Genomic DNA, 17,936 nt, shown 5'->3' with positions numbered 1-17,936 from the left:
AGGTGATGAAAAACTTTTGTCACCTATCATTTTTTATTGGTGACGAAAAAATTTCGTCACCTATCATTTTTGTATTAGTGACGAAACATTTTCGTCACCAATACATTCTGTGACGGAGCTTAGGTGATGAACGTTGTTTCGTCACCATTTCGTCACCATATTTATTCGGTGATGGAATAAGGACATATTGTGTCGATTGGTTTTGTCACTATAGTCCACTTTTGTTGTAGTACCACAACCAGACCTTGGATGTGTATTAGAGCATTCTCATCAAGAATGCTATAAAATATAGCATTTAGCATCTTAAAAAATTACTTTATTCATTTTAACGACTCACTTTACAATATACCCAATATCAAAAGTTCTAGTATTTTACCACTTCATTTAAATATTATTTTTTTATTCTTTCTTTATGTTTTCAATTAACTACCATGTACCTGTTAGTTATAAAGTTTTTTTTCCTTCAACTACCAAGTGCCCCCCAAATACTTGCACCGGCCTCAAAACCTTCAAGCACCTTCTTGATTAAATCAATTGCACTATCAAGTTGTCCTGCTCGACCCAACATGTCAACCATGCACGAGTAATGCTCCAATCCAGGCTCAACCCTGTGATCTTTAATCATTGAATTGAAAAAACCAAGCCCCTCTTCAATTAACCCACCATGACTACAAGCAGATAACACTGAAATAGCTGTCACAGCATTTGGCTCCACTCCATGTTTCATTAAACAAATATATATATATATATATATATATATATTTATATATTTTACATCTTTCTATAGTGAGCTGCTAGAGATAGCAGCCCACTGTAGCAAGATGTCAAAATTAATAACATCTAGCACCTTTGATGTAGTGTGTATTTTAAAATTAGATGTTAAAAAATAGCATTTATAGCATTTGACACATTTGATGAGAATTCTCTTAGTGTGGATTTTGTGCTTGGTAATCGACCTACCCAAAGGAAGAAAGACTTAATCATGGTGTTGGTTGATCAATTCCCAAGATGGCTCTATTTAATTTCTCATCTTGAGAAGACCGTGGATACCTCAAGTATTGTAATTTTTTTCAAAGAGGGCTACAAGTTACATGGACTATCTACTTCTATTTTTCCTAATAAATATGCCAAGTTCCTTGCTCATTTTTAGAGAACTTTACGGAGGAAAGTGGGGATTAAATTGAGTTTAGTACTTTTATCCTCAAACTGATAGTCAAACCAAAATGGTAATAGAAGCTTGAGAAATTGTTGATATGTATAGTTGGCGAGAGTCTACAACTCTTCTCTCAATTAAAATTATCAATACTTCTCCTTTTAAGGTGGTATGTGGTTCTAAGCCTTCAAAAGTCATAATTTTTTATTATCCTTTATCACCTTTCTACGAAGGCAAACAACAAAGTTGTGGATATTGTAGATTTTTTTGAAGAATTTTCATGCTCAAGTGAAGTTCAAAAATGTAGAATCCAATGAAAATATAATTCAGCAGTTGATGTTCATCGAACCAAGCTTCTTATCAAGGAAGAAGTCCTTGTGTGGGTGATTTTGAGTAAAGAAAGGCAACTTGATGGGTCTTTTATGAAGCTGAAATGCTGAACCCTTGACGCAATGGTCACTCCACAAGTATTAAGTGCTTGTAGGGTGTGAGGGGCAAATGCCAAGTTTAAGTCTCCAAAAGGGAGCTCCCACATGTATAATTAGATTAGGCTAAAGTAGAATTTCTATCCTTTATATATATAAATAAATTAAAAAAAAATGTCTAAATTCTTTAATGTGAAGCACTTATTGCCTTATCATGTGTTTAAAATGTTTTTGCTAATAGTATTTGGGGATGAGGATAACGACATGGTGTCGTGGGTGATGGGAGGCTCATCAGCAACATAGATCTCCTCATCCTCATTCAGTGGCGGAAATGGGTACGTTGGGTGGGGTTGATGTTACCATGAAGTTTTTAGTTAGAGTACTTGACAACGTTAGAGATGGGGAAGTGGTGGTGACAAAGGTCTTTGTTTTTATTATATATCTTTTATTTGAATGGTATTGTTAGTATTGTGACAAGGTCTCACTCAATAAATTTGGATACATGGCATTATATTAGTGAGTCAAATGAACATTGGACATTTTTGACATATAATATGTACTAATGCTCTGTTTGTTTTAGTGATGAAATTTTTTAGAAAATGAGTTATTTTCCAAAAAGTAATTTCTATAAAACTATCTCATTTTCCTATTTTTGGTAGTAATTTTAAATGAGTTGAAAAAAAATATTATAACTTCCCTTATTTAGCTTGTTGTGAGATAGAGTTGTTTTCCAAAAAAAAAAAAAAAACAGTGGAAAAAAATCTGTAAAAATAAGTTATATTTTTTATGTTGACTAAAGATAGTTTTCCTTTAACTCATTTTTTTTTTTTTTATGCTACCAAACACTAAAAAATATGGAAAACAACCTTTACACAATATTTTCCATCAAAACAAATAGAGTGTAAATAATTTCCCATGAATGTCAATACCCACTTTTAAAAATGGAATCAACATTTTTCACATTTTGGATTTTCATAAAGGTATTTACAATCTTCTTCTAAATTCTTTTAAGATTCTTAGGAAAGTTAAAAATGTCTTAAAAGATTATTTAAAGATGTCTCCAATAATCCAAGATCTTTTTTACATTTTTCACATACTATATAATTATGGTCAACTTCTTGTTAAAGAACCATTATATCTTTTATTCCATAGAGTAATTAGGAGACTTTGTTATCACCACCGTGGTTTTGATTCAAATTTTTCTGCTCTTTGGCATGAGCATAAATTGCTTAACCTGTCATGATTGAATGCTTCTAGATTATCTAGCAACTGGTTTTGACAAGTAGGGTTAGCAGCCCATAGGTTTTACTAACTAGAGATGAGTTTAAAGGGCTCTTCTATAGAACTATTTTTCATGTTAAAAAAAACATAAATAAAAAAAAAAAAACATTGAAAGAACTAAAAATTAAAAAGTCTCAAGGTTTTAAGATTGGGTCGAGGTTTATTGGGAGGTTGAATTGTGATAACATTATAATTAATTTAATAATTAACTAAAATGTAGATAAATGAAACAAATTTTAAATATGAGGAATCTTGATTAAAAAAATATTTAGGGAAGAGGCTCAAGGTTGTAAGGCTGGGCTACGGTTTAACTAGAGGTTGAATTGTGATGATATCATAATTATTTTAATAATTAATTTAAATAAAGATAAATGAAAAAAATTTTAAAGTGAGGAATCTTGAATAAAAAAATCTAGGGATATTAAAATAATGTTTAAGCATATTTTACAACTTATATAAGAAATTTAGAAAATGGTAAAGCATAACAAAAAAAAAATATTAAAGTTAAAATTAATTCTTTAAGAATAAAACTATATATATATATATATTTGAGGTGGCTAATTAAAATAAAATGGCATAAGAAATAATTATGAAGGGTAAACTATATATTTGGTCCCTATCCTATACACTATATTTTAATTTGGTCCCTAACCTTTCAATTATGTCAATTTGGTCTCTAACATTTCAATGTCATGTTAATTTAGTCTCTATCATTATATCTTATATGAAAATTGATGACATGTCAAACAGCAAAAATAAAATTTTAGTATATTGTCACATAAACGAATTCTAATTTTTTATTTTGGCCATTAGACACGTTATCGATTTTCATCCAAAAAATAACGGTAAAGACTAAATTGACAAGGTTTTGAAAGGTTAGGAAATAAATTGATATAATTGAAAGGTTAGGGACCAAATTAAAATATGGTGTATAGGATAGGAACCAAATATATAGTTTACGCAATTATGAATATATATGTGAAAGTCTATTTATTTGTTTTATTGATATGGCATGCTTTTCGATATCTAATATTTTCATTTCAATGTTTATTTTAAAAAAAATTAAAACTAGCTTGGACCATGGTTTTGCTTTTTATTTTATTTTATTTTATTTATTTTTTAAAATTTTATTTTTTCAAATTAATAACTAACATGGAACGTGGTTGAACCTCGACAGGTTCTAGTGAATCATCCGGTTCAATCGTGGCTCATAAAATCAATTTGAAAAACCAATTTATGATTAAACCGAGCAATCTGGTTTGGTTTTCCAAACGTAGATCACCGCGACTATTCATTCCATCAAATTTGGTGTTTACTATTTTATCAAATAACTTATTCAAAGCTTTCTTACCTATTTGTTGTAGGTTATTACTCCCAAGTCCCACCGTCCCAATTTGTTTAGAATAATGCTAGAAATACAAACTATTTTACAAAAAAATTTACAAACTGCTGATGTGGTGAGTGATTATTGATAAATGAAAATGTGATATTAATGGTGGACCTAGATGAAAACTAATAAAAGGTTGTTCATATGAACATTTTGTAAAAAATATTGTAAAATAGTTTATGGCTATAGCATTATTCGTTTGTTTGTCCTGTTTCAAAAATCAAACATTTTAAGGGAACACTATTTATTGTATTGTCTACCTTATAAAAAAAGTATAAGTTTCCAAAACTACTATCATTAATTAAACTAAAAAAAAAAAATAGCATTGAATTTTTAAACAAAGTAATGGGTAAGATAAAAATTCTATTTATTAATTTTAGAAAGAGGATTTCATCTTGGGATATCTCAAAATGGAATAGAAGGCCAATAAATTGAGACCGATGGAGTATTATCTATCCCTCAAATTTAACCTCTACAAAGAGAGATAATATGAACAAAGACTGTTACTCAAAATGGAACCTATTTTAATTTGTTTTCTCTTATTTTTTATGAACACAAAAAAGGGATTGCAGTGTGATCACTGCTCTCACACCACTTTATCCATCATATTGCGTTATGACATGAGATTATTTGAGCACTAATAGAGTTTGTCATTACTTGAACCCATAACTTCTATTAGATATCTTGATACAACAAATATATAGATAAAAGTAATTCTTAGGTATGTCAAAAAAAATTAATTTTATTTTTTTAGAGAGTTTCAACCTATGACGTCCGCTTCTGAAAATAACTTTTTATCATCAGACTAAGACACTAATCAGTTTTTTGTGTAAACAAAGATTGAATCTCAGATCTCTTATACAACCATCAGAGATTTTACTAGTTGAGTTAATTGGAACTCACAAAAAAAGTAATTCTTAGGTACTCTTAGAATACAAAAAATGATATTTTCTCCTCTTACATTTATGATAGGGTCCACTCATTAAATTCATAATGATTACGCAAATAAAAACAACAGATAATTGAACACAATCCCTCTCACACGGGCACACGGCAGCAGCAGCAGCAGCACTCCATTTAGATTTGGGCATTTGCGTCCAATCAAAAGATATGCAAAACCCGACTCCCGTTACAATATAGTATTATTTATACCTGCTCTCGTTATTCATCTCCAGTCCACTTCTTCCAAACCCAAACCCTAAAATACAATACACACCTGGAGAGAGCAAGACAGAAAACCCTAAAGAGCCTCAATGCCTCGCAAAAAACACGCTGATACAACAGCTCAATCATACTTCAGCATAGGTGACGAGGTTGAGGTCACAAGTATCGACCACAACCTACGAGGCACGCTTTTCCCAGCAAAAATCATAGGCAGGGATTGGAATGCAGACAAGTTTGTGGTTGAATACAAACACTTAGAAGCCAACGATGAACCCTTGAGGGAAGAGGTTGATTTGGTGCTCTTAAGGCCCCTTCCGCCACCGCCTTCCGAACCCGGTTATCGTTTCGAGTTTGGAGACGAAGTGGATGCTTTTTTCAGTGGAGGGTGGTGGGAAGGAGTGATCACTGAAGTTGATGATGAAGGGTCATTGTTCTGGGTTTACTTTAGGTTTGCGAAGCAACAGTTTCAGTTTCTACCTTCAGAGCTTAGGGTTCACCAGGAGTGGGATAAGGGAGCTTGGCTTCCACCTAGGGTAACAGTTTCTTCTTTATTTGGTTTTTGTTGATGGGTTTTCTTTCTCTTTTGTTATTTTTTGGTTTTTCTTCACCCTGTTCCCCGATTGGCTTCTTTCAATATTCAGAAGGTATGCATTGTAAATGTTTGATGAAAAAACTGACAGAAACTCGTACGGAACTTAGGGAAATACACGTAGTATTTGTTGGAATGGAATTATGATAGACATTTTCTTTTTAAAAATAATTCAATTGTTACCGGAAGTGGCGAGGGAAAACCTCTCATAAGAGAGACCAAACAGTGTCATTGAGTTACAAGAATCTTGGTTTCCATGACATACATTTAGTTATTAGAAAGAACACGATAATTAAAGCACTCATTGTTTGGCATTGATGAATTAAAATTTTATGGATATATATATATATATATATCTCTCTCTTTAAAACCTAAACAGTCATACACCTGATCTACAAGAATTTATGCATGCATAATCAAATCTCTTAGACAGATGAAATATAATATAGACACTGAGACATATAGAGTTGGGAAACACATTGCATTTTTTACTTTGGTATCCACTGTGACCCAGGGCCATCAATCATGTATTACAATTAAATTTTAGGCTAAATCCTGCTCCTTTTTCGCGGTATTCATGCATGGCATTCTTTTGATGTTTTAACCAGTCTCATAGCAGAAACTGGCATCTGTTTTTGAAAATGACTAGTACAGGAAAAAAAGGTTTTTCTTTATAGTTCTATGGGCATTAATTTTTCATATTCATAAAATATTATTTAACAAAATTTTGTCTTCCTTTAGTAGAAGAATAACGTTTTCACAATTATAGTTGGACAAATGAAAGTCAAATATGCCTACTTAGGATGCTACTAAATGAAAAATTTGTCTAGATTGAGCCCGATAATCATCATTAAGATTGTACATCTCTACCTATCAAAGTCATTGGTACCTGAAAATATTTATTTATAATCCATTCTGGGAAGAGTACTACTACTATGCTCCTTTCAGAAATATCTTAGTCAAGTGTAGGGACAAAGGTGATTTTTGTCAATTAACATAAATTTGGAAATTTTTACTTTGTCATGTAAAGTAGTGAGAAGATAAGGAGAGCAAGCAAAATAAATAATAATGGAATGTGTAAAAAATGCAAAAATAACTTTGAAACTTGTCTTCAAGATGGAATGTCTCTTTAGAAACTTTTTCACTTTGCAAGAATGCAATAATTTTGTTCGATATTTAATTCTCTTTCAGGAAATACTGCATCTTGGAGTCCTTGTTTCTTCTTTCTCTTGTACTAGATAGTTTAAATTTGTGAATTGCTTTATCTTTGAAACCCCTTATGATGCTTTCACTTGGTTGAGAAAGATAGTCTTTAAATAACTTCTTGAAGATCTTATATTCAGCTTGATTAAGGGCTTACAATGGAGAGTTGTCCTTATGAGATACAGAAAATTACTTAAAGAACAATTTTCCAGTCACTGTAAATTGGGTTTTAATCCCCATTATTATATTATATCATTTTCTTCTTAACTCAACCCTTGTTCTTTTTCCTTTTTTTCGTTCTCTTTTCTTCTAGGTGCTATATATCATTCAGAAATTAAATTCTCGTGTAAAATTTCTTGATTATGTTAAACCTAGGATTTGAGTTGAAATAATTAAACAAATCGCAAGAAGAACCAGCTGGTGGTTTACTCAATTATTAAACCAGGCAAAATAAAAATGATAATACACTTGCTTGCTTTTGTGCAAGTATTCCTTCTCTCTTTTACTTCTATTCTTGTAGCTTTCCTTATGTTAAAGCATTGACACAAGTTTACTTATAAATAAAAATTAATTATTTAATATTTTTTAAAAAAAATTAAAATTTTTTTTTTTCCTTAAACTTGTAGGCATGGACTTTTGATTCTAATGTACAAATGTGCCAAGTAATTAAAATAAGGCCACAAACATTAACGAAATAAGTACCACTTTATAAGCTGTATCATGGAAAGAATATAGAGGTAGATAACTGTAAAAATTTGTATATTGGATGTAGAGTCTGTACAATCTATTCAAACTAAATGTTTTGTAATAGTCATAGCAGATTCATGCTTTTGTACTGCTTTATGTTCTTGCTTTGTTTGTTCATCTTTCTTGTTTGGTTTACAAGATTAATCTTCCTAAAACTTTGGATGCAGGAAGTGTCAATGAGGATGGAACCAAGTTCCAGCAACTCAAGTATGAAGAATCTTAGCAAAGGAACGCAAATTGAGGTATGCAGTGATGAAGCTGGGTTTGAAGGTGCTTGGTTTTCTGCAAAAGTTATCAATGCTATCGGACAGGACAAATACCTTGTTGAGTACAAGAGCCTGAGAACTGAGGATAACAAACAGTTTTTGAGAGAAGAGGTTGATATAAAGCACATGAGGCCTTGTCCTCCTGATGCTGTTGTGGTTGATAGTTTCAACCTGAATGAAGAAGTTGATGCTTATTACAATGATGGGTGGTGGGAGGGTGTGATTTCAAAGATCCTTAAGGGCTCAAAATACAAAATTTACTTCAAGAGAACAAAAGACTACGGGGAGTTTCGTCACTCTGACTTAAGACCACATCAAGATTGGATAGATGGAACTTGGGTCATGGCTTCTCAGGTATGAATACCTTGTTTAAATATTTACTGACAAATTTTATTTCTTTTCCTTTTGTTGTACTGTTATAGGAGTTGTTTGAGGGGGCGTAGAGAACTTGATCTGTCAGTAGTAGGCGTCTTACATTCCCTTTGAGTTACAAGAGGCTGTTCAAAACTTAGTTTAGATAATGTGTTTGAATTGAATTGAGAACAGTGTAAAATTCTTCTGAAAATTTTGTTTTCTGAAAAAATTTTAACCAGTTTTTGATTTACTGATATATAGAGGACATAGTAGTAGAAAATTAATTTAATGGTTATGCATATCTTGTTCAATTCAGACAAGTTTTTTGTTGATTGATAAAAGAAGAATCTGCCTGGAAGTCATGAAGTTCAAGTGCATGGTCACAACTGTTTAAACTTTAAACATCAAAGCTTTTGAAAATCATTTATTTCATGGCAATATGAATTTTACAGTCGTACCAATATGTTGATCAAAAGTTAATCCATATATGCATGAGGAAACAGAAGATTCTATAACATGGTATATTGAATTGTAAGCAACTATTTACTTTCGAATTTCTGTTTATGACACTAATAACTATCACAACATTCCCTTTTTGATATTTAAATATTGCATACTTATTACTAAAGATCCTTCTTATGATTTACTAACTGGGAATCTTTTTCAGGCATTAAAGTTCTGATTCATCAAAGAGGAATGCTGACTAGGTAATGTTGCTGGGACATCTGGTTCATGCATCTTCAGATTCATTGCTGCTCACATACCATTCTGAGGGGTTCTGTAATGTGATAGTAAATCACCTCTGTTTCCTTGAGCAAGTGACCAAAATGTACATGGTTGTTTGGCTAACAATTATAAATGCGCTGATTGCCTTATCCCGGCATTGACTTGTCTGTTAGATATTGGAGACTCTTACCAAAACCTCTAGCTACTCTAGTAATACTTAAACTTAATCCTTCAGATCTTGTCATTTACATATATTATAATGGTTCCTTTCAGTATATCACAAAATTGCAAACATTGGTTATTGGATTTACAGTTAACTGACTTGTGTGCAACCTGTGGCGCTCAAAAATGGTTTACTTGGCCATTTGTATTCATTTGTAGAGGCATGTGCTTTGTTATTATTCAGCAGTATGTTATTATTCAACCATGTTTGTGAATCTTTTGTGGTACCATGTCTGTGGTTGGAATCCCACTCACCCCTCCCCCACTATTTCCCACACAAAGAAGTGAGGTACCTCTTAGAAAAGTCGCTTCTCCTTTCTTGGAGAAAGTTTCAGTTTTGGACAACGTGGTATAGAATCAGCTTGCTAAACCAAAGATTCCCCTCTAGTATTGGATGAGTAGTAGTTACAACTTACAATTTACAACCCATAAATCTAGTTGAAATTTATTATTCCCGAAAATAAGCAAGTCCTGATGAATTGTGTCTGCTAATGGCGAAAGAGATTATTAAATATTAACACTGACCTTGTTCATTTTACTTACGCTTGCTTGATAGTTTTTAGACATTAAAATGTCCTAGAATTACACTAAATAAGACCACTGACAGAGCAATAGGCATCATATAGAATCATTAATAATTTGGCAGTATTAGATCAATTAATTGGAGCTAACAATCACATCCAAAAATATTTTGGAGTTAGCAAGAGCGATGGATCTGAAGATTTAAGTTATTTTTCTTATAATTTCTCTTGCCATGCGTTGATACAAAAATCTGTGCTACAAAATTAAATTTCTTTTTCCCCATAAATCTGAGGTAACAATCCACATCACATATGCTCAAAAGACAATATTAACCAAATGGCCTTTAACTCTCTCCTTAAAAGATCAGCATATGGAAGCACCCTAAGAACAAGCACATGATTTGGGTTAGATCACAGTCACTAACATATAGAATACAAGCAAACATTGGATCAATGGATTGCAGGACATTAGAATTTCAGGATTTTCATTGAGATGTTTAGAAATTTCAATGGCAAGTGATCTCTGGGACATGGCATGCTACCTAAGTAGCTCACTCAATTCAGTGAGCGTGCTCATTCTTTGTATCCAGGAATGCTGAGTCGCAGAGAGCAAGACCAGCAACACAAATTCATGTATGAGCATACCATCAACTTTTTGAGACAGGAAAAGGTCACACTTGACAGTAAGACAAGATGGGTGAGATGGAAACATAAAATATTTTACCCTAAAGAAATTTTCGGAGAGACCAAGTTCATAGATCGTAGCGTTTACATCAGTAGGAACAATTTCAACAACTGACACTACACTATATTCTTGAGAAAAAACTCAATTTGGCATACTGAGGACCAGAATGGTCAGCCTCCATAGTTCAGCCCACTTCTTCCTACCAAAAAGCTCAAGAAATTGCCGAGTTACAACAATGTAAAAAACTAAAAATAGATCCATAGATTTTGCAAAAAAATCTAAAGGTCCATAGTTCTATAAAGGACAGCAGATAACCAAAATGTATTCATTCTAACGAAGGTACCAAAACCATTACTGAATAAAGGTCAACATATCCATGAAATCCACAAATTCATAAACTCAAAACAAAGCTAAGTTGTAGCCGAGTCCAGAAGATAAATGGCTCAAACCAAAATTGCAAAAGACGGTTCAACATTAAAAAATATTTAGACTGCCTGATGTTATTATTAAACCAACTATTTCTTTTCATCCTTCTCAGCTTCTGCTGCTCTCTTCTGCCTGGCACCAACATGACGGACGTTCATCCGCTCAAGACGGAGTTTGTCATAGGCCTTGAATGATTTCATCTCTTCAGTAACCTTCACAAGCTCCACAGATGGCTTCTCACGTACAATGGGCAAGTATGGGCCTTGGACCTGGGTGGCAGATGCAAGTTCCTCAGGTGCAGAATCACCAGCCTGCAAGACATATGAGAAAATGAGAAATCAGGGAACACAAGCAAGCATCCATTTGTACGATAAAAGCACTTCAGACATTAAAACAAACCTTAAATTTGCCAACACGCCTTGGGAAGACAACCAATTTGGCCTTAAATGTCTTCAGCCTCTGAACATTAGCCTGAAGACCCTCCAGGGAACGATTCCTTCTGCGATGATCAACTGCAATCCCAATGGACTGTGCATACTTCTTGGGAATACCTGCAGCCTGTTTATAAAAGAATAATGGGAATTTATCTTGTTAAACCATAACACAAAAAGGGAGATGATACCAGCATAAATTACAACAAACAGAAGATAAAGCACAGCTTATAGACAGGCAATAATTGCAAGAATGGGATTGCCAAAATATTGCTTACATAATATAAACAATGATACCACCCACTTCAATTTTTTTTTTTTAAGTTTTACAAAATGATGTCTCAACTTTTGAATACATATAAAAAATGTAAGAAACTTTTTTATTGTTGTTGTTAATGTGGCACCAATTACATAAGTTGCCATGTCAGTTTAGTAGCCTTTTGTATAGGCGGTACTACCAAGTAGGACAGAAGGAAGACAAGGAATCAGTCTTCTGCCCAATTCTGATTGAACAACCACTTACCCTTCAAGAATATTTTTAAAATAACCATTTTCAAGAAATAATTATCTAATTTCAGAACAAACACAGCAGTTACAAGTCATCATACTGGAAGCAGAAGTTTAACAGACAATAACAAAAATACCCCACCTTCAATTCTTCCAGAGAAAAGCCCCTTCCAGATCTCACTTTCATGTTATACTTCAGTGTCTGTCCATGTACAATAGGACGGAGTTTTCCAGTAGTAGGGCGGGGGAAGATTTTGACAGCCTTCTTCTGGCGAGCTGGAAATAATTTAACATATGAGTCAGTCAAATATCACTCAACAATATTATTTTGCAATAAAATTGGAGGGTGGGTTATGTTTACGTGTATGAACAATCAAAGTGTAACAATTCAGGACCAAAATAGGGCAAATCCAGATGCAAGAAAATAATATACCCACCAATTCTTCTTCTCTCCTTGCGAGCTGGTTGATTGAACCATGTCTTCACATAGTTCTGCCAGTGCTTTTTAAAATGCCCATTAGGGATAACATTGTTGTGCTTCACCATTTCTTACCTGTAAGTAAATTCAAAGAATGATATTACAAAAATGGAGCAAGGAAAATCTTAGACACAATGAAATTCACAAAATGAATGCACCAAAAAAGAATATACATCGGTCCAAGGGGCACACCTTTTAAACGCGCACACAAACAAAGATCTCTTTCTATCACTGCTGAATCTAAACATGCTTTTGACATTCACTAAACTCTAATAAACCATGTTCTTGGTTTTAGCTACCTTTTTCTTTTTCTATTCTCCTAAATTACAATAAAAAAAAAGACCCATTTTTCATCAAACAATAAACGATTTACTTCAATAAAAACAGGGTTATTAGCAAACAAAACTAAATAAATAGAAAAAAGGATGCTTTTGTATGAACATATACAACACAACCTTCATCTTCAACATAAAATCCTTCGTTTCTTTCAATTTCCCCACAACCCCATCTTTTTTTTTCTCAGCAACCAAACAGGGTCAAATCGAAACAGACAGAACAAAACGAATAGCAAAGAATTCATTACAGAATAAACAAAACAAGAATGGCTTTGAGAGAGCAATAAACCCCAGAGATCTAAAACAAACAAACAAACAAACGCAAACCCATGTGTAGTTGTACCCTAAGATTTGCAGCAAAACAACAGTATAGTACTACTAGTCCTTAAAATTTTCTAACCCAAAGACAGCTTTTTTTTCTCAACAACCAAACAGAGATAAGAGACGGTAATAGAAATGCAATAATGGAACGAACCAAGGCAAGAAAGAGAAAGAGAAAGAAGATATGAATTTACAGACCTGAGCAATGAAGAAGCTAATCTCTGTGTGTGTGTGTGTCTCTAGCTCGCTATAGCTCAGCCGCAAGGGAGGATTGTTTTAGGGTTTCTTAGAGTTTTATATAAAGAGGAAATGGTTGTGAAAACCCTAAATAGGGTTTCGGCTGAGCTGGGCCGCTACTTGGGCCTTTTTTTGGGTTTTGTTAGACATCCATAATTGGATGGTAATGGGTTGGGTTCGAACCCAACGGTTCATGGGCCTGACATTTTGAGTAGTATTTTTTTTCGAAGAGAGAGAGAGAGAGAGAGAGAAAAAGGAATATTATGCTAAAATGCAAATTTCATTCTTATCATTTTATTCTATGAAGTTGAGTTCAGATGTTTTTAATCACCATCAATCCATGCGCCTAAAAAAGTGTAGTGAATTATTAAAAAAAATTATTATTTTTAAAAATACTAAAGTTATTAAATTTTCTTTTAAATATAATTAAAACCTTAAATTTAAAGGAAAAAAAAAATCACACTCAAAAAATAAAACATGGTTTCCCATTTGGAGTTTGTTTTATGAGTGAATGTTTTTATTTCTTTGTCTTGGATGGCATTCTGAAAACTTCATATGAATCATTTTTAGATATGATATTTTATGATAAGATGATCTCAGTGATTTCAATTACATCTAATGGGCACATGCATCTTTCTTTTGCACTAAGTCTTCGTCTTTCTTGTGGTCTATGCATCCTTGACCATCTTGGTTGAGTATTATGGATCATGCTAATTGGTAGCCTACTCTATCAAATTTCTTCCGAGTTACATATCTTTATCATTTTCAATCCATGTTACTCAAACCACGCCCTATTAGAACATGTATTAGATTTATTTTTTATCATGCACCTCTATCATATTTAGACTATTTTTTAAACTATGCGTCTAATTAGTGGCCTTCACATATAGATCTATACTCGTCATTCATGTATCAGTAAAAAAATAGTGAAATTGGCTTTCTGTTTCATTATCAAATATATGTATGCCTTTTATTACTTTCATTAATATTACTTTTTGATTTGCTAAAATAAATGTGGTTGAAATTGTTAAAGATATTAGTGTATCATGTAATGGCCTAGAGACTCAATTTAGTATAAAGCCCATCTAAGGCTAACCATAGTTTCTGCTCTCTCTATATAACCTATACAAGGTTCATTGTAAGCGTAAATTAAGCATATAGAGAAGGTGTAGCTGTTAAGGGCTTATCCCATTGACATAGGTTATCAAGCCAAGCCACATAATTCTTTGTGTTCTCTCTTTACAAACTCTACAATATTTTCTCCTTTAATTTCATAGTGGTATCAGAATCACATTCATGTGGTCTTCAATTGTGCACCAAATTTGCTGACATCTCCATCATAAAACTTCAACAAGAAGGCAATGCCACTACCGTGATCAACCATCTCAGTCCACTTCAAAGCTTCTTCCAAAACTCACTATGCCAACCAATTCTCATTTCACTAAGCACACCAACTTCTCAGGCCAAACAGATCTCCCTCGTTAACCTATTGTCGCAGTCACTTGCCGCTGGTCTCGCCTTTTAAGTACAATAACTACAATTAAAACCTTAATTGTACCTCATGCAAAATTCATAGGATTTTTTTTATACAAATTATGGATATAGTGAGTAATTATTGGTAAGTGAAAAAGTAATGTTATACATTAATAGTTTGTAGTTGTAGTATTACTTTTCTTTTAATTATGGGGTCAAGCTTAGGTCCAGTTTCCAGTAGTACTGGATTCGTTGAGAAGATAACATATGTCCACTTTTGAACATGTGCCATTATCTGACCGGATCCAGTGCACTGGACCTAAACCAAGTCCTTAATTATGCATATGTGAGATTCACAACTAGAAAGAATGGAGATTCTTAATTAATATCTTGATAGAGAATCTCAAATTAGAGATTCAACTATAAAAATTACATGGATTTGCCTCTTAATTTAATATATGAAGAAAAATTAAGAAATATCAAAAAAGAAATTTAATTAATAAATGGAATAGCTTATAAAATGTTTGAAAATAAATATTACGTGTCTTTGGGTCTTAGGTGCAACATAGTTTCACTAATTTCAAATGATCATCTCTCATTAATTTCAAATCCAAATTGGATCAAATTGGTGACTGCCTCAAAATCTTGTCTATTTATCACTGAAATAAGAGATTCAACTATAAAAATTACATGGATTTAGCAATTAATTTAATATACTGAAGAAAAATTAAGAAATAAAAATAATTATCTCTTAAATAAGTTTTACTCAAAATTTAAGGAAAATTACACTTTACCATCCTAAACTATACCCTAGATTACACTTTGCACCTAAATTTTTCGAATGCACATTTTGCACCCTAAACTATGACTCTTGTTACACTTTGCATCCCGACGTTAAGTTTGTCACTAAATGAAAATCCAAAATTTAGGGTGTAAAGTGTAATCAATAATATATTTTAGGTTGGTAAATTGTAATTTCTTCTTTGTTTTTAAGGGATTGAGAAGAGAACAATTGGATATTTTCACATGATGTCATACTTTTCTATCCAAGTTAACAGCAAACTTAACATCGGGGTGCAAAGTGTAACAAGTGTCATAGTTTAGGAGTGCAAAATGTGCATCGAAAAGTTTATGGTGCAAAGTGTAATATGGAGTATAGGTTAGAGTAGTAAAGTGAAATTTTCCCAAAAATTCATTAGGGTGCAAAAGACATAGGCAAAATATCATCAACTCACCTTCTTTCTGCAAATAATAAAACCATCATCTTTAAGCAGCTTCTAAACCATACTGTTTTTATTTACAAAGTACTATTATGAGAGCTAAATTAATGTTTTGGAAATAATAGGGCCAATAGTTTTAGTTTATATATACATACACAACATAAGAACGTCATTATGTCCCTTGGGTTAAACTGAGTTACTGAGGTACAATTTCTTTTTATATATATAGTTATGGGAAATGTTAACGGATGTTCTAAGAACATTAGTTAAAATATATATATATATATATATTTATAGAAATCTTTTATGGGAAAAGGGGGGGGGGGGGGGAAGCAATTAATTGTTTTGATGGCCTTTTATATTCCCCATAAAAGTAGTATTAAAACTTTCCTAAAATTGTTTATTAACAAATAACCTAAGGGACCCTATAATTATAACTTCTAGGATCACATGATTGAATTTAATTTTCACAATTAAATTCAACCACATGGTTGCATTGATCAATATTGTATAGACCGTGTTATCTTTTCCGAAGGACAACTAAATTCAATTATATGGTTTATTGGCCAATATAACCATATGGTTGAATTTTATTAGAGAAGCTAAGGTACAACACTTGAAGAACTGCGGCTAAGTTTTGCTCTTCTACTATTGTGCTATAACCTCTGCATCTAGAAATTTATGTTGGTATATAGTCTTGTAATTTTCAACCTCTATTGATTTTTACATTTAAATTTTTTCCCCTTGTTTCAACTTTCCTTTTGTATAATAGCATCCAGTTTATTTGAGAAATGTTATAATCAGAGAAGGAAAACGTGGTCAGAGCATTGTTGCAAGCAATGCCAAAAAAGAGAGCAGGCACCTTGGGGAGAATGTAAAAACTTCAAATGTTACCATTGCAATTGATAGCAAAAATTATATATTACTTTCTTTCTAATTACATTGTGTTATGGCCCTAGTAACTGCATGAGATGAAGACAGTAACAAGTGGGATGTGATCGATTAGAAGTTATTATATGTTATTAGGACTCTTTGAATAATTGTCCTTTGTTTTGGGTACTGTAAGAAAAAGCACTTGTTACTTAGGATAGGTGTTATCTTTTTTTTTTTAGAAAGGGATAGGTGTTATCTTATCACAAGTTTTAGCTTATCTTTTTCTATAATCTCATTGTTCGATTTGAATTCCAAGCATGTAAGGTCCTGTATAAGAACCACAGTTAACAATAGAAGGGATCATTATTACTGTGTAAATAATGAATATGTATACAATAATAATATTTGGATGGAAAACGGTTACTGATTTTCATTTCTAAGGGTCTATTTAGATACTATTTATTTTGCTGAAAACTGAAAACTTATTGCTGAAAATACTATAGCAAAATAATTTTTAAAGATGTAAATAGTGCCGTGGGACCCAGAAATGCATGATTATGCGCGTTTTTGCGTTTTTTGCTGGGTTGTGAACAGTGTTGTGAGACCTAGCCAAAAAGGCAAACGCAAAATAATTTGCATGCAAACGCATGCTAAGAAGCACAATTAACATTGCCCACCATTAGGAGAAATTATAGAGTTCTCTGGTGGACCATGTCATTTGTCCATCATTCTACTAAAAAATTTCAACTTGTTTAAAATTGCTAAGTCTGTAATTAATTTCTGTTTAAAAAAATTTTCTAACTAACAATTTTAAATATGTGGAAGTTTTTTAATGGAATGGTGGACTACATCACTTATCCACCATGTGGATCTTATAATTTTTCCACCATTGGCAAGCAAGACAACAAAAAA

At 32.5% G+C, this 17,936-nt stretch overlaps 2 protein-coding genes across 2 annotated transcripts; one reads left to right on the top strand and one right to left on the bottom strand.

The window, feature by feature from the left end:
* Positions 1-5,283: 5,283 nt before the first annotated feature.
* Positions 5,284-9,570, top strand: LOC126700234 (protein AGENET DOMAIN (AGD)-CONTAINING P1-like). The gene is made up of 3 exons (XM_050398271.1): positions 5,284-5,943; positions 8,117-8,569; positions 9,237-9,570. Exons 1-3 carry the CDS (start codon positions 5,500-5,502, stop codon positions 9,249-9,251), a joined length of 912 nt encoding a protein of 303 aa, XP_050254228.1. The 5' UTR covers positions 5,284-5,499; the 3' UTR covers positions 9,252-9,570.
* Positions 9,571-11,034: 1,464 nt separating this feature from the next.
* On the bottom strand, positions 11,035-13,569 carry LOC126700233 (60S ribosomal protein L13-1). Its single transcript, XM_050398270.1, has 5 exons — positions 13,420-13,569; positions 12,525-12,640; positions 12,230-12,363; positions 11,549-11,707; positions 11,035-11,460 (listed from the first exon to the last, which is right to left on the bottom strand). Exons 2-5 carry the CDS (start codon positions 12,631-12,633, stop codon positions 11,239-11,241), a joined length of 624 nt encoding a protein of 207 aa, XP_050254227.1. The 5' UTR covers positions 12,634-12,640; positions 13,420-13,569; the 3' UTR covers positions 11,035-11,238.
* Positions 13,570-17,936: the final 4,367 nt, after the last annotated feature.

Source organism: Quercus robur, chromosome 9 (assembly GCF_932294415.1).
Source record: "Quercus robur chromosome 9, dhQueRobu3.1, whole genome shotgun sequence".
Classification (NCBI taxonomy): Eukaryota; Viridiplantae; Streptophyta; class Magnoliopsida; order Fagales; family Fagaceae; genus Quercus; species Quercus robur.
The sequence above is the reverse complement of the archived record's forward strand: the minus strand, read 5'-3'. Positions and strand labels throughout refer to the sequence as shown.

Coding starts and splice junctions, on each gene's coding strand:
- LOC126700233 (XM_050398270.1), bottom strand. CDS start 12,633: ATGGTGAAGCACAACAATGTTATCCCTAATGGGCATTTTAAAAAGCAC. Junction 11,708..12,229: donor TTTCTCTGGAAGAATTGAAG/GTGGGGTATTTT, acceptor TTTTATAAACAG/GCTGCAGGTATTCCCAAGAA. Junction 11,461..11,548: donor GGCGTGTTGGCAAATTTAAG/GTTTGTTTTAAT, acceptor TATGTCTTGCAG/GCTGGTGATTCTGCACCTGA.
- LOC126700234 (XM_050398271.1), top strand. CDS start 5,500: ATGCCTCGCAAAAAACACGCTGATACAACAGCTCAATCATACTTCAGC. Junction 5,944..8,116: donor GAGCTTGGCTTCCACCTAGG/GTAACAGTTTCT, acceptor CTTTGGATGCAG/GAAGTGTCAATGAGGATGGA.